The 16132-nt window shown below is 43.2% G+C and overlaps 2 protein-coding genes across 3 annotated transcripts in view; one reads left to right on the forward strand and one right to left on the reverse strand.

The window, feature by feature from the left end:
* The window catches only part of nyx (nyctalopin), a 7319-nt gene extending 5077 nt beyond the window's left edge, over positions 1 to 2242 (forward strand). For both annotated transcript variants that reach the window (XM_032529365.1, XM_032529364.1), the window contains exon 5: positions 402 to 2242. In XM_032529365.1, the coding sequence (XP_032385256.1) occupies positions 402 to 1224 (823 nt within the window). In that variant the 3' untranslated portion in view covers positions 1225 to 2242. The remainder of the gene's footprint in view (positions 1 to 401) is intronic.
* Positions 2243 to 7849: 5607 nt separating this feature from the next.
* The window catches only part of caska (calcium/calmodulin-dependent serine protein kinase a), a 195624-nt gene continuing 187341 nt past the window's right edge, over positions 7850 to 16132 (reverse strand). Inside the window, 5 exon segments of the mRNA XM_032529385.1 lie at positions 7850 to 10411; positions 12926 to 13009; positions 13485 to 13687; positions 13787 to 13868; positions 14613 to 14692. Of these exon segments, the coding sequence (XP_032385276.1) occupies positions 10235 to 10411; positions 12926 to 13009; positions 13485 to 13687; positions 13787 to 13868; positions 14613 to 14692 (626 nt within the window). The 3' untranslated portion in view covers positions 7850 to 10234.

Consider the following 16132-nt stretch of genomic DNA (forward strand, 5'->3'; position numbering starts at 1 on the left):
CACACCATGACAGACGCTCCACTTAGCACCAACTGCAATGTTTCATTTTTAATGAATGTAGCCTACTGGCAGTCTGGCACACGTGGGTGCTCAGTATTTTCCATGGGTGCTCAAGCCCTGGAGCACCCACAGTATCGGCGCCTATGGCAACAACTACAACCTTAACACAAACAATGTTTACTATAAGGCCAAAAGTTCTAATTAAAGTCAATGTAAATTCTGAAGTTTATAATGATGGTTTCCCCAAACAAAAAGAGCGTAAGGTGAGGGGTGTCACGCAGTTATCCTCGTGTTCTTCCATTGATCCAGACTAACCAATGGGTGACGTTACGGACGCTACGTCCACTGATTTTACAGTCCTCAGTTCTGTCTCTTAAACATCTGTCTTCTTCTCATTCCAGGTACCTAAACCTCCAGGAAAACCGCATCAACGTGATCCATGACCAGTCCTTCCAGGACCTCGTGCGGCTGGAGAACTTCTACCTCAACGACAACGTGCTGTGTGATCTGCCGCGGCACGCCTTCAAGGGCCTCGTCCGCCTCAAGATGCTCAACCTCGGGGGAAACCTGTTGACCAACGTATCTAAGACCTGGTTTGGTGACCTGGTGGAGCTGGAGGTCCTTTACCTGGACAGGAACCAGCTGGTCAACATCGAGGAAGGCACATTTGAGAACCTGACCAGCCTGATCACCCTCCACCTGAACAGCAACAACCTCACCACCCTTCCCTTCTCCGTCTTCCAGCCCATCTACTTCCTGGGCCGCCTTTACCTCTTCCGAAACCCCTGGGAGTGCGACTGCTCCCTGGAGTGGCTGAAGGATTGGATGGAAAGCTACAAGCTGGTGCGGGACATCCCGTGCGCCTCGCCTACCTCCGTGGCGGGGCTGGATCTCAGCGAAGTGGTTTTCGCCAAGGTGAACGGCACGTGCGTGGACCCCGGGGAGCTGAACCTGACCACGGTGTCGTCGGAGATAGCCTCCACCACGGAAAACCGCTTCAACAGCCTCATTTCCAAGCTGCTGCAGCAGGAGCTCCGAGAGGAGTTGGGGAACGGGACGGAGAGCCTCCGCAACGCGACACTGCCCGAGGAGGGGCAGCTGTCTTCGGGGGTCGCGGGGCGGCGGGCCCAGGCACGCCAGTCGCTCCTCTGCTTCACTGTAGCGTGGCTCATCTTTGGTTTGATTGGCCGGTCAGATGTTAATCACAGTATTTCTTGCACATGAGGACTTTGGCTTCCGGACCCACAGAAACAACAAGAAGTAGCTTTTTTTTAAATTTGCCGTTGAGATAAAATGGATGGAAAATGTTTTCAGCACACGTGCGGTTGCCGGTGCGAGTTTTTCGTGCCAAAACGTCAAATATGTGGGATTCTTTTTTCTGTTGAAATGAAAGCAATTCTTCGCATGGAAAGATTGGCAGTGACACGGCGGTATTTATTTCCACACGAGCTGTTTCTACACGATAATCTAGAATCTTTATAGAGGACACATCTGATGCATATCGTTCATCATAGGTCATATATAAACAGCTCTGCCAAAGGATTGACTTGTGTGGATTTCATACTGTGGATTACTGTGGCGACATGATGAAAATGTACATGTGAGCCTCCACCTTTTGTTATATATATGTATGAATTATATATTGCATAACACTCAATTTTAATTAAACATTACGCTAATATTCGTAGCATTACATAGTCTGTTACGAGTCTTTTTTTGTATTTTCATTGACATCTATGTGTAAAGTTAAAGGAGATAAGAGCTCCTGTAGTTATCTCCTAAACAGATGTGCTCTCTGCTCTAAATGTGGGTTCTGCAGCTTTTCCATGAATGCATTAATCTTCTTATTGCATGCGGCTCAGTGTTGTTGCCGCTTGTGTTTGCTACAGTGAATGCAGGGACTTTCTCGTTGCTTTTGTCTCCGATGCCCCTCGTGGACGTGACCTACGCCCTATTTGATTGGCACATGGCAGGCTGTTGATGGGGGAGGGGAAAGTGACAACACATGTCAGTGCCCCTTGGGATAATAAAAGTAGGGCTGCAACTAACGATTACTTTCATTGTCGATTATTAATGCAGATTATTTTCTTGATTATTTGTTTGATTTCCAAAAAAAAATCAGAAAATTGTGAAAAAATGTGCATCAAAAAAAATTACAAAAAGCCCAAGATGATGTCCTCAAACGTCCTTGTTTTATCCACAACTCAATGATGTTCAGTTCACTGTCACAGAGGAGAGAAGAGACTAGAAAATATTCACATTTAACAAACTGGAACCAGATAATGTTTTACATTTTATTCATAAAAAATACTCAAACTTTATTCATGGATTATAAAAATGGTTGCAGATTCATTTAATAGTCAACAACGAATCAATTCATTTTTGCAGCTTTATGAAAAGCTTTTAGGTAGATTACACTGCAAATAAGTGAAGTGTTAAATTAAATTGCAACATATTCTGCTTACTGCATATATACACACACACACACACACACACACAAAAGTTTGGGGTCACCAAACAATTTTGTTTTTCCTGAAAGTCACACTTATTCACCACCATACGTTGTGAAATGAATAGAAAATAGAGTCAAGACATTGACAAGGTTAGAAATAATGATTTGTATTTGAAATAAGATTTTTTTTTACATCAAACTTTGCTTTCGTCAAAGATCCTCCATTGCAGCAGTTACAGCATTGCAGACCTTTGGCATTCTAGCTGTAATTTGTTGAGGTAATCTGGAGAAATGTCCCCCACGCTTCAGAAGCAGCTCCACCAGTTGGAGTGGTTGGATGGGCACTTCTTGCGTACCATACGGTCAAGCTGCTCCACAACAGCTCAAGGGGTTCAGATCTGGTGATGCCTGGCCACTCCATTACCGATAGAATACCAGCTGCTGCTTCTGCTCTAAATGTTCTTGCACAATTTGGAGGTGTGTTAGGGCCATTGTCCTGTTGTAGGATGAAATTGGCTCAATCAAGCGCTGTCCACTGGGTATGGCATGGCGTTGCAAAATGGAGTGATAGCTTCCTCATTCAGAATCCCTTACCCTGTACAAATCTCCACCTTACCACACCAAAGCAACCCCAGACCATATATTACCTCCACCATGCTTAACAGATGGCGTCAGGCATTCTTCCAGCATCTTTTCATTTGTGCGTCTCACAATTTTCTTCTTTGTGATCAAACACCTCAAACTTGGATTCATCTGTCCACAACACTTTTTTCCAGTCTTCCTTGTCCAATGTTTGAGTCTTTTGCCCATCTTTAATCTTTTTCTTTTATTGGCCAGTCTCAGATATGGCTTTTCTTTGCACTCTGGCATCACTGCAGATGTTGACACTGGGTGTTTTGCGGGTACTATTTAATGAAGATGCCAGTTGGGGACCTGTGGGCGTCTGTTTCTCAAACTAGAGATTCTAATGTACTTATCTTCTTGCTCAGTTGTGCACGAGGCCTCCCACTCTTTTTCTACTCTGGTTAGAGCCTGTTTGTGCTGTCCTCTGAAGGGAGTAGTACACACCGTGTAGGAAATCTTCAATTTCTTAGCAATGTCTCGCATGGAATAGCCTTCATTTCTAAGGACAAGAATAGACTGTCGAGTTTCAGATGAAAGTTCTCTTTTTCTGGCCATTTTGAGCGTTTAATTGACCCCACAAATGTGATGCTCCAGAAACTCAATCTGCCCAAAGGAAGGTCAGTTTTGTAGCTTCTGTAACGACCTAAACTGTTTTCAGATGTGTGAAGATGATTGCACAAGGGTTTTCTAATCATCAATTAGCCTTCTGAGCCAATGAGCAAACATATTGTATCATTAGAACACTGGAGTGATAGTTGCTGGAAATGGGCTAGAATAGTCATTTACCACATTAGAAATGTATAGAGTGTATTTCTTCAAAGTTAAGACTAGTTTAAAGTTATCTTCATTGAAAAGTACAGTGCTTTTCCTTCAAAAATAAGGACATTTCAATGTGACCCCAAACTTTTGAACGGTAGTGTATATATATATATATATATATATATATATATATATGCGCAGTACTGTGTAGCTGAAAATGTTAATGATATCCCTGTTCAAATATCAGCTGCTGCTTTCTTTTCACCCTGATGATGTGAAGTAGGTTGGACAGACAGTGATCTGATTTGGTGGTGTTGTTATGAAAATGCTCTGTCAGGATACATTTTTCTAAATAAATAAAGAAATTGTTGTTGTTTTGACGTGCCTGCTCAGTGACTCGACCCGTTTCAGCGGTGAACCCTCGGTAATGTGCACACGGGCCTGGATGCTGCGTCTCCTCCCCCATCTCATCTAACAGGGCTCTAATGTGGGGTTATTTTTATTTAACCCTGTGAAAACCAAGATATTTTTGAGTGTTTTTTTGAGTCTTCAAAAAGTCATAGTATAGTATGTCAAAAAAATAATAACAAAGTCATAGTATAGTATGTCAAAAAATAATAACAAAGTCATAGTATAGCATGTCAAAAAAATAATAACAAAGTCATAGTATAGTATGTCAAAAAAATAATAAAGTTATAGTATAGCATGTAAAAAAAAATAAAAAACTCATAGTATAGCATGTTGAAAAAAAATGAAGTCATAGTATAGTATGTCGAAAAAATATAAAAAAGTCATAGTATAGTATGTCAAACTAATAATAAAAACGTCATAGTATGTCGAAATATATAAAAAAGTCATAGTATAGTATGTAAAAAAATAATAATAAAAAGTTATAGTACAGTATGTCGAAAAATATAAAAAAGTCTAGAAAGTATGTCGAAAAAATAAAAAAGTCATGGTACAGTTTGTCGAAAAAAAGTCAAAGTATAGTATGTCGAAAAAATACTAACAAAGTCATAGTACAGTTGGTGTAGAAGAATATCCCCAAAAAAGTATTCTTTTAAAAAGACAGTATAGTACGTTGACAAAAGCTGAATAAAGTCTAATATGGTCTGTTTAAAAAACCTGGGCGCCTGGGTAGCTCACCTGGTAGAGCGAGCTACCATATATAGAGGTTTTGTCCTCGACGCTGCGGCTGCGGGTTTGACTTCCCCCCTGCCGCCCTTGCAGCATGTTGTTCTCCCTCTCTCTACTTTCATGTCTCCATCTCTAACAAAATAAAACCCTAAAATGCCCAAATGCCTATTATAAGAAAAAAAGACACCCAGGAAAAAAACAAACACAAACCCAATTCATAGTATAGTATGTTGACTAAAGTTATAATAGTCATAATTTAGTATGTGGAAAAATTTGAAAAATGTACATTTGGTCAAAAAATAAAGAAAATAATAGCATGTAATATGACAAAAAAAGGAACACAAGTCAGTATAGTATGTCGAAATAAATGTCATAAAACGTCATAGTATACTATGACTTTACATGACTTTTTAATTATTTTGGAATTGAAAGTCGTAAATAACCTGTAGCCTAGTATAGTATTTTGAAAACGAAATAAAACAATTTCAGTTCAGCGTAGTTGAAACAAATTTAAATTTAATTGAAAAAAGTAGATCTCAAGTAATTTTAGTTGTTATCTCAACAGTTAGCCGGGCTCCGTCGTGCTGAGGTGACAATTTCAAATCTAACTGGATAATAAAAACCTCAACCAGACGCAGCGGTCGTCAGTCAGCGCCGACGGTGGAGCCGACGGTCGAGTCGACGGTGGAGCCGACGGTGGAGCCGATGGTCGACGGTGGAGCCGACGGTCGAGTCGACGGTGGAGTCGACGGGGGAGTCGACGGTGGAGCCGATGGTCGACGGTGGAGCCGACGGTGGAGCCGACGGTGGAGCCGATGGTCGACGGTGGAGCCGACGGTCGAGTCGACGGTGGAGTCGACGGTGGAGTTGACGGTCGACGGTGGAGTCGACGGTCGACGGTGGAGCCGACGGTCGAGTCGACGGTGGAGCCGACGGTCGACGGTGGAGCCGACGGTCGACGGTGGAGCCGACGGTCGAGTCGACGGTGGAGCCAACGGTCGACGGTGGAGTCGACGGTGGAGTCGACGGTGGAGCGAGTGGGCGACGGTCGAGTCGACGGTGGAGCCGACGGTGGAGCGTGGCGACGGTGGAGCCGACGGTCGAGTCGACGGTGGCGCGACGTGGGGGAGGCGCGGTGGGCGAGGTCGACGGTGGAGCCGACGGTGGAGCCGACGGTGGAGACGTGGGCGACGGTGGAGCGACGGTCGTCGGGGGAGTCGACGGGTGGAGTCGGTCGACGGTGGAGTCGACGTGTCGACGGGGAGCCGACCGGTCGAGTCGACGGTGGAGCCGACGGTCGAGTCGACGGTGGAGCCGACGGTCGACGGTGGAGTCGACGGTGGAGCCGACGGTGGAGCCGACGGTCGACGGTGGAGCCGACGGTCGACGGTGGAGCCGACGGTGGACGGTGGAGGGGTCTAAGGGTCTTTCCTAAAACAAATGTGATGTTTTTCAATTTAAAAAAAGGCTGTTTGACATAAATTTTGACGTTATTATCAACATATCTGTGTCTAAAATGTTGGAAAAGCTAGAGCATATCATAAGTATCTAATAATATTTAAATATATATTTTATACAATGAATCTGCAGGTTCATGAGTTCGCCACACAGCTAGCTAGCTATGAGGCGAAGAGACACGAGAAAGAAGCTCATGAACGAGCATGTTGCTACGACGTCCATTGTAACGCTTCACTTTTGCATGTATTAATTAGTTATGGTTATCAAAATAAACTGATGTATTTAGACAACCAAGAAGATGTAATCGTGTCATGCTACTAGCTAGCTCGCTAGATACCAGCTAACCAGATACCAGCTCGGGTTAGCCTTGTTTGTTGGATTTGCGATATCTCGCGAAACAAAGTCAATATCTCGCAAAAGGGATTGTACCCAGTACGTGTTTTTTTAAATGTATTTATTTTTCTCGTTTTTTTTCCCCTCCGAGGAAGCTATGCGTCAAACTCATGAACCTGCCGTTTCATTGTATCAAATATTACATATTATATAAATATTATTATTATATACTTGTGATAGGCTTTAGCTTTTCCAACATTTTAGACACAGATATGTTGATAACAGTCCAAATTTATGTCAATTTGCCTTTTTTTTAATTGAAAAACAACACATTTTTTTGAGGAAGGACCCTTAGACCCCTCCACCATGTACTTTGGTTGCGTGCAAAGCTTTTATTAAGCAACCATATGAAGTCATTCTGAAATATTAACAGATGAGCATATCAGGGCACACGGGGCAACAAGCACACGTTAATATTCTGTTTAATTTGAAAATGTTGAATGTGTTAACCTTTCCTGCTTGCTTTATTTCCGACCGTGGTCACAAAACCAGGGCCGACGTAATGAAAACGTATGCACAACATATTAAAATCCCGTTTCTGGGGAGAAAATTGGTTTTCGGTCTGGGGATTATTTCAGACACCACACACACTGTGTACGAAACGTTAACTTATTCCACCAACTCTGCTCTGGTCGCATCTACATCACGTCGCTTCCTCGTTCTCTATCCCCCCCCCATGTCACAGTGCGTTGCACTCGCTTTGTGCTACGTGTCGCTGCTCAGTGTGCATTTTTAGGACAGAGATGTTGTTCGTGTCACGCTTGTGTTCTGCGGAAAAGAAGAAGGAAAAGAAGAGCCACTCCACAGTTCACTTTTCCAACACATAAAAGAAAATGTATTTTAAAAACTGTTTCATACTGACGAACCACCGGTTATCATTGCAGAGTCATTTACACAGGGGGCAGTTTGTCAGTCCGTCATATTCATATACAGGTTACTCAGATGCACACGCCGCCAACTCCTCTTCCCTCGATAAGAAGTCGCCTTCGCAGAATGTGTAGGGTACACTTCCTTAGACAGTTACAGCTTCCAGGGATGCACCGAATCCAGGATTCGGATTTGGCCGAATATATTGGGCTTTTTTACGGTGTTCGGTTTCTGCCGAACTCTAGAATGTTTTTTCACCAACTGAACCCTACGCACGTGCTACGCTGGTCGACGTAACGCTGATTACGGGAAGGTGTTGACGTACAATACGTGGAGTGTTCAATGCAGTAGGCTGTGAGAAAGTGACAATGGGGAAAAAGTGATGTTTGGCGGTACTTTCAGTCCCAAGAAGGGCGTTCAAGTCAAGATACGTGTTCAATTTGCAATGCGGATCTCGTGGTGGCGAGGATCGTAAACAACACACAACGTCGCCGCTGTTACATCTGGTATGAAACATCCCAAAAAAAAACAGTTGTGCATCTACAGACAGCAGCTAAGATGCTGCAGCTTACTGTGGTAACGGACCGGGGATGGGAGGAGGATTCGGTATTCGGCCGGACCCCAAAAATCTGGATTTGGTGCATCCCAACAGTTTCAGAATAAAAAAATAAAAAAATCATCTTTTCATCTCTCGCAGACTTTTGAAACATTGACACTCTTGGACATCACATTTCTGAAATGACAAATGAGGAAAACTGGGACATTTTTTTTGAGTATGACAAATTAAAACAGAGAAGAAAAAAACCCCGAGGCTTTTATTGTATTTTTTTTTACAAACACATCACTACATGGTCGATCATTAACAGTTTTTTTTTTATTTTTTTATAAATCTGTGGTTTTTAGAAATGTCACCCGAAATGCAAGGGATGTGCATAGGTGTCAAGTCAACGTCCGGCTCTGTTGCTGTTGCGGTTTTTTGTCGCACCCTCTTTGCTTCCCTTGGCTGAGTTCTCTTCCAACAACTGGAATGTTTTTTCTTTTAATATTTATGTATGTGTTTGTCTTCTTTTCTTTCTTGGAGGTTTACAGAGGGACACTGGGAACACTGACTGACTGCATGGAAGCTTGCAAAATGTCCACATGCATGATAACCTCATTCAAATCTCTAAAACATTTATGGATTTATTTAGAAGAGACAGTACCTGGTGGGTAGAAAGGTGCGTGATAATGTAACTGTACCGATGGCTAACAATAATGATCGCTAGGGGAGGATGTGGCCCAGCGTTAAAGGGTAACTACCGCTTTTTTCAACCTGGACCCTATTTTCCTTTTGCTGCTGACAGGCTCAGATTAATATTCTGTGTCTGACAACATTATTATATAATCCCTTCAGAGATAGACATTTGAAACATCTTTGAGACCTTTCTGTTTAACCAGAAACAGCCTTGAAGTCGCTGGCGCTAAGCCCACCAGACTCCATTCAAAAAAGCAATACTTTTAACGTGTGTAAACCCAATTTATTTTCACATGTAAATTGGTAAACTGTGTGTAAACTGTGTTAATTTCAACCCAAACTAGAGATGTGATGGTTGGAAAAGTGGAAACACAACCTAAAACGGCTTTTCATTGTTGTATTTTGTTTCTGTCAACTTTGAATGAAGTGTATTTTACAATGGTTAAATTACTGTTTATTTATATGGAGTCTGGTGGGTTTAGCGAACACAATTTCGCAGATGATTTTATGTTTAAATAAAGGCTCTTACTCTTTAACAGAAAAGCCAACCTCCTTAGAAATCCTTTCTATAATGTTGTCAGACACTTTGAATATTAATCTGAGTCTGTCAACGGCAAAACGAGCACTTTAGTGAAGGTAAATACAAGCTGGACATTTGCCCCATCAACTTACATGGTAGCTTGATCTCGCTTAATACTGGACCCTAGACCGGTTGGAAAAAAAACGCCTTTAATGAAACCTCACTGATTAGTCACAAAAACGTAGGAAAATAGGGTCCAGGTTGAAAACAAACCGTAGTTACACTTCAAGAAGGGAACAAGAAAGAATAAATAATGACGATCTCTACACGAGAAGACATTGCGGTTTGTTTGTGTGCTTTTTAAGCCCGTCCGCCGAGAGACAGATAGCCCTGACAGTGTTTTTCTACGGATGGTTTTTAGTACGACAACACACGACAGAGCCACAATGTGATAGGAGGACGGGACGCCGTACTGTCTCTTTAAAACAAACATCTACAAAAATGTTGCCTCCTAGCTAGTACAGACATGACAATATTCACTTTTGTTTAAAATCCGTTTTTTATACATCACTATGACTAAGTCGTCTGTCAGGGCGAGGGTCCGGTAGTTTTGTCCACCGCTTGTTGTGTGTGCGGCGTTTCGGGGGGGGGGGGGATTTCTGTCGAATGCTTTGTGGCCGCTTTCACAGAAACGCACGTGAAAGAGAAGGGTCCCATGGGTTTTTAGTTGATAGTTCATCTGTGTAGGGTCGGGGAGTTTGTCCGAGGCGTTGGAGCTGCGAGGTGTCGATCAGTAGACCCAGGACACGGGGACCCACTGGCTGGTGGTGCACACCAGATCGATGGCCTCCTCCAGGTGCTTGATGGTCTCGTCGATCTCGTTGTTGATGATGGTCTGCTCGAAGTAGTGGGCGTAGGTCGTCTGCAGGATCTCAGACTCCTTCTGCAGCCGCTGGAGAGACTCGTCCTGCACGAGGAGGAGGAGGAGGAACAGACAGGGGTGAGAGAGAAGGAGGAAGAGCACATCATTTCATTACATTTGCCTTTTGTCTGTTGTCTGCCGTGTTCAGACTACATTCAGGAGGTGTCTTTTTTTAAGAGCGGATACAATAAAAAGGGGAGTTCAAAGGCAAAGCAAAGGCCTGCTAGTTGAAGTTGAACCGGGGCCCCCTGCGTTGAGAAGTAAACATCTGTATATGGGCGCACGCTCTACCAACTGAGCTACCCGGGCGCCCAAGATGTTTGTTTTTAAACCGAAATGTAGCCCCTGTGTGTCAGAAGCTTTACTCAGCAGAAGAGGAAGAGAATGACACCGCACAGTGGCAACTAGCCACTAGAGGCATATAGAGAAGCATATGGCATGTAACACACACACACACACACACACACACACACACACACACACACACACACACACCACACACCACACACACACAACCACACATATAATTATAAATAACACTAGCCTTTCAGGCTTTACTTACTGGCAGCGTTCGACACCACCTGGGCGTCTGAGAGGAGCGCCAAAGAAACAAAAGCATGCAGCATGCAAAAAAAAAAAGGCCGTGCGGAGAGGATGAAACATGGCAGACGGAGAGGAGGAATGCAGACGATGAAAGATGGAGAGGGAGTTGATTGTCGGGGTGGGGCCCGTGAGAGAGATCGGAGGAGAGAGGGAGGAGATAGAGGAGATGAGGAGAGAGGCTGCTGTGGGATATTAGTGCAGATTTCAACACATCATTAAAGCTATAGTGCGTTGTTTCATGTCGCCCATTAGGAATTCTAAGTAATGGCAACAAAATTGTCACCTTGACCCCTTCTCCACGCAGTTGCTATAGTAGCAGTCTATATCCATGACGTTCCACTTCCGGGATTGCTCTGGTGACGCCGGAAATTCCGCAGGCTTGTCCTTCTTTTCGGCGATGTCTTTCTCTGTGTTGGCGTTCTAACCTGCGGCTGATTTCTCAGGACTGTGGTTACCTGGTCCTCAGATCTCTGCAGGGTAAATCCAGACAGCTAGCTAGACTATCTGTCCAATCTGAGGACTATGGTTACCTGGTCCTCAGATCTCTGCAGGGTAAATCCAGACAGCTAGCTGGACTATCTGTCCAATCTGAGGACTATGGTTACCTGGTCCTCAGATCTCTGCCGGGTAAATCCAGACAGCTAGCTAGACTATCTGTCCAATCTGAAGACTATGGTTACCTGGTCCTCAGATCTCTGCAGGGTAAATCCAGACAGCTAGCTAGACTATCTGTCCAATCTGAGGACTATGGTTACCTGGTCCTCAGATCTCTGCTGGGTAAATCCAGACAGCTAGCTAGACTATCTGTCCAATCAGAGTCTTCTGTTGACAACTAAAACTACTTTGAACGTACACACGTTCCACTTAAACAACTTCCATCCAGAGGTTATCTAGCAGCGGCACCGTGGCTCCGTCCGGCGCTCAGCACCGCCCAAGACGATTGGGATTGGTTTAACAAAATGCCAATAAACCAGAGAATGTTTCTCTCCCATCCCAGAGTGCTGTGTGGACTAGCCAGACCTTCCTCTGCCGCGCTGTGGAGGAAGGTCTGGCAAAGCGAGACTACTAGAGGACGCAGAGGATTTAAAAAAAAAACAAAAAACATTATTGACTTTTCAGAAGAGGTAATTATCTTGTCTTCTTATGTCCTCTTCGTCTCCGAAGCTGAATGCTGCTGTTCCTTCTCAGCGGTGACGTAAAGGTGGAAAGAGCCCAAAAATATTCTACTTCTGGTTGAAGTACTACTACTTTGATGAAGTAAATTTATAGATTAAAAATATACTCAAGTAAAAGTAATCCATTTAAAATTGACTCAGAGTAAAAGTTATTTAGTTACTTTTTAACCGCGAGGGGAGTAATACTTTTTTTATATTTAAACTTAAAATCTTATTAATATGTAATTAATTAAACTGAAACCTAAAACTATGCTGAAACATTTTTTTGACTCAGTAACTAATGTATTAAATTACAATACTTCAAACAAAACTAACTTAAGTAAAAGTAAAATTACAGTTTTTAAAATCTACTCTAAAAAGTACACAAAAAAACTACTCAATTACAGTTACATAAGTAATTGTAATTACTTCCCACTACTGCGTAAAACAAATCACACACTGAGAGGTCCAGAGAAAGTCTTTTTTTAAATTTTGTAAAAGATTTCATTGAAGCTTTTTCTCCTTTATTACAGCGAGAGTAGACTGGAAAGGGGGAGAGAGATGGGGGTGGCACACAGCCAACATACTGGTGGGTGAGCTAGAAGCCGCCCCGATCTAATTAGAGTCTAATTAAGTCTTAATTGTTTTTTTATCAACTCATTTGGTAATGGCTTGACTGTAACGGACAAAGTTGCACACTACAGCTTTAAGAAGATGTTTTTTTTTATGATGTTTTATGAATAAGATCTGCAGCTGTATCATAACGTTTATCATCGTTTGAGTATGTTTGGAAGGTTCCTACCTCGGTGATGCCCGGCGTGATAGTGGGTGCGGCAATAAAGACGACGTACGGGGCAAACTCTGCTGTCCGCAGGACCTTCAGGGCCTGATGGAGAACAGGTGTTAGACGTTAAAGTTTTTTTTAAATATATATATATATATATATATATATATATATATATATGTATAAATATACACACACACACACACACACACACATCCAGTCACATACACCCAGTCATACCCACACACAGTCTCTTTCTCTCACTCACACACAAACAGAATGCATGCACACAAAACACAGTCACACGAACACACAGAGTCTCTTACACACACCACACACACACACACACCTACACAACACACAGAGTCACACAAACACACAGAGTCTCAAACACCACCACACACACACACACACACACACACACACACGACGCATGCACGCACGCACGTGCACACACACACACCCGCACGCACCAACACACAGTCACGCAAACACCACACACACACACCCACACCCACACCCACACCCACCACACACACACACACACACCCACACCCACACCAAAACACACACACACCTGAGGTTCCACGTCCAGGATAGCTATGTGTCCCTGTTGGTGGATCTTGCGGATGGTCTCCAGCCGTGTGCCGTACATGGCGTCCTCGTGGCTGCCGTATTCCAGGTACTCGTTGTTGCTGATGTCCTGCATCATCTGGTCGTGGGAGACAAAGTAGTAGTTCTTCCCGTTCTCCTCGTCCTTCTTCGGAGGTCTGGTTGTGTCTGTTGGACACCGGGAGGCACAGAGCGTTTACACTTTCAGACGTATTAAGACGGGCTGTAAAGAGTGTTTCTGTGGAGGATTTTAATCTTGTGACATACGTGGGATGGGATAGGCGAATCTGTCGGGGTGTTTGGTGATGAGTGTGTTCTTTATGTGTCTTCTGCCCACTCCATGGGCCCCGTCAAAGCCACAACACACACACACACACACACACACACACACACACACACACACACACAGTCAGTCAGTGAGGTCACTGATGAAGGCAAGTGTCCCCATTTCTTTCTGTTACAACAGCATTACAATAAAACCAATGGATGTATCACTGTATCAGGGGCATCACACGATACATATCGATATTATATTGATATCGTGATATGACACTAGATTTATTCCCAATCGCCCAGCCCTACTTTAAAGCCCGGCGCTGTTCATGGGGGCCTGATGAAAGAAACCATACATGCTCTCTGTCTCCTAAATGGGTGTGGCCTTAATTGTGTAGCAAAAAAGTGTAGTGAACGCTGTAGATTGCATAATTTATTTGTATTTTTATGACAATTTATTTTGCTAACATTACCTATTTACACAGCTAAAAGACATACTTAGCATTGCATAACTTAGTTAGGGCAATTAACTAATTAGTTATCTGTGTTGCCAGATCTTGCGAGAGTTTGTTCCTGTGTCTCAGGAAATGTTTGGCTGATGTGCCCGTCTGAAAAATGCGATTTTAGTGTCAGAATGTTCTGGACTTGTGAAAAACAGGGTTGAACATTTACTTTGGTGACTACAGGGAGAAAGATAATCTGTGTTCACATTCACTTCTCCTGTTGGAATCAACACTCAGACTCCTGACACGACACGAGGACACGAGAAGTTACTCTTGGTTCGTAACCGTCTCTGCCGTTACACTCGGCAGAACTTACCTAACAAAACTAGTGTTTTCCTCTTGAAAGCGGGAAGCTTCACAACCTCTTCATACGTGACGAGATCTAGTTGGTCGAACACTGGAGGTGAGAGAGAGAAACGGAGTGAGAAGATGTAAAGAAGAGTGTCCGGGGACACAAAGAAGTTAGAGGGGAAAAAGACACATCTGGGGACTATGTTGGAAGAAAGAAGGAAGTTGGGTCACTTATAAAAATATAAAAAGCTGAATAAAAGTCTCCCTGCCAGCAAGCCCTTAACCATAATGTCAAAACAGTGAGGGGGAGTGATTGACTGGGATGATCTGAATGATGACTCATCAAAATAAAATAACCCTCGGTGCTCTGACATTAAGTAAATCTGTCAGGCAGAAATTCATCCGGTGAGAAAAAGGTTCACGAGAGGCTCGTGTGCTGATAAAACCCAGCAGAGACGGTGTGGAAATAATGACTAGTGTCGTGTTAACATCTGCGCCTGGCTGCACAAAAACTCCTTAAAGAAGAAACCCTATTATAAGTGAAGGATTATTTTTGTATTTATGTGATTTTGAGTCTAGCATTTTGACTCCTTGAAAGTCTCCACAACAAAAATTGCCGTTAAAGGAGAATTCCGGCCAATTTTTACGTTAATCTTAGATTGCTATTATTATGCGTGTAGTTTTGACTGAAAAAAAAACTGACCCAAATTTGTGCAGGCAATGCGGAGCTTCAACTGAGCCAAAACGGCAGCTGTGGGGCCAAGAGTCAGAGTGCCTTTGTGCCTCTTAACAAACACAAAATGCAACTGAAATATCTGTGCAACATGAACAGGGCCCTTAAGTGACCAGAAGATGGGTTTTCAACTCAGACATTGTTTAAATTCACCCACAGTTACCACGTCTCCATCCTGCCGGTAGCTAGCCCTGTTAGCAGCTAGCTGCCGTCTGTGATTAGTACCACAGACACAAGTGAACGCACCGTCTGTGCTGTTTTTCTGACAACGGCAGCTGCACACTGCTTAACGTCCCGCTGCTGGAAACCTCCACAGGAAAATACAGTCGCACCGTTTAGCATTTTAACCGTGTTTAATCCAGCTGCTAGCTAACGGTCGGCTAACGTTACCGGCTGTCAAGTCAAGTGTTAACTACCGTCACTTGCAGCGATGCTTCTGTTGCCTCTAACGTCTGTTTCAGATCATCAGAGAGAGTGTAAAAGGCATTTATTTAGCACTGAAATCCGTGATGCTATTCGGTCCGGTAGATACCGCTCGTTTAGGCACCGGTACCTTGCTAGCACCAAGGTTTGGTACCAAACCCTATTTCTAAGGCAGCGTTTCTCAAATTGGGGTACGTACAATTCTTTGCTGAATGCTAATTTAAAAATATGTCATATGCATAATTCATAATGTAATTATAATATAATAAATTAATGAAGCTGGGGATTCTTTTTAAAATATAGCATTTGACTGTTTTTGTTTAGTAAATCTATCGCTGTCATTGTTCCTCTTTATATAGAATTTTTTTTTAACCAAAAACGATGTGCGCC

Source organism: Etheostoma spectabile, chromosome 11 (genome assembly GCF_008692095.1).
Source record: "Etheostoma spectabile isolate EspeVRDwgs_2016 chromosome 11, UIUC_Espe_1.0, whole genome shotgun sequence".
In the NCBI taxonomy this organism is placed as follows: domain Eukaryota; kingdom Metazoa; phylum Chordata; class Actinopteri; order Perciformes; family Percidae; genus Etheostoma; species Etheostoma spectabile.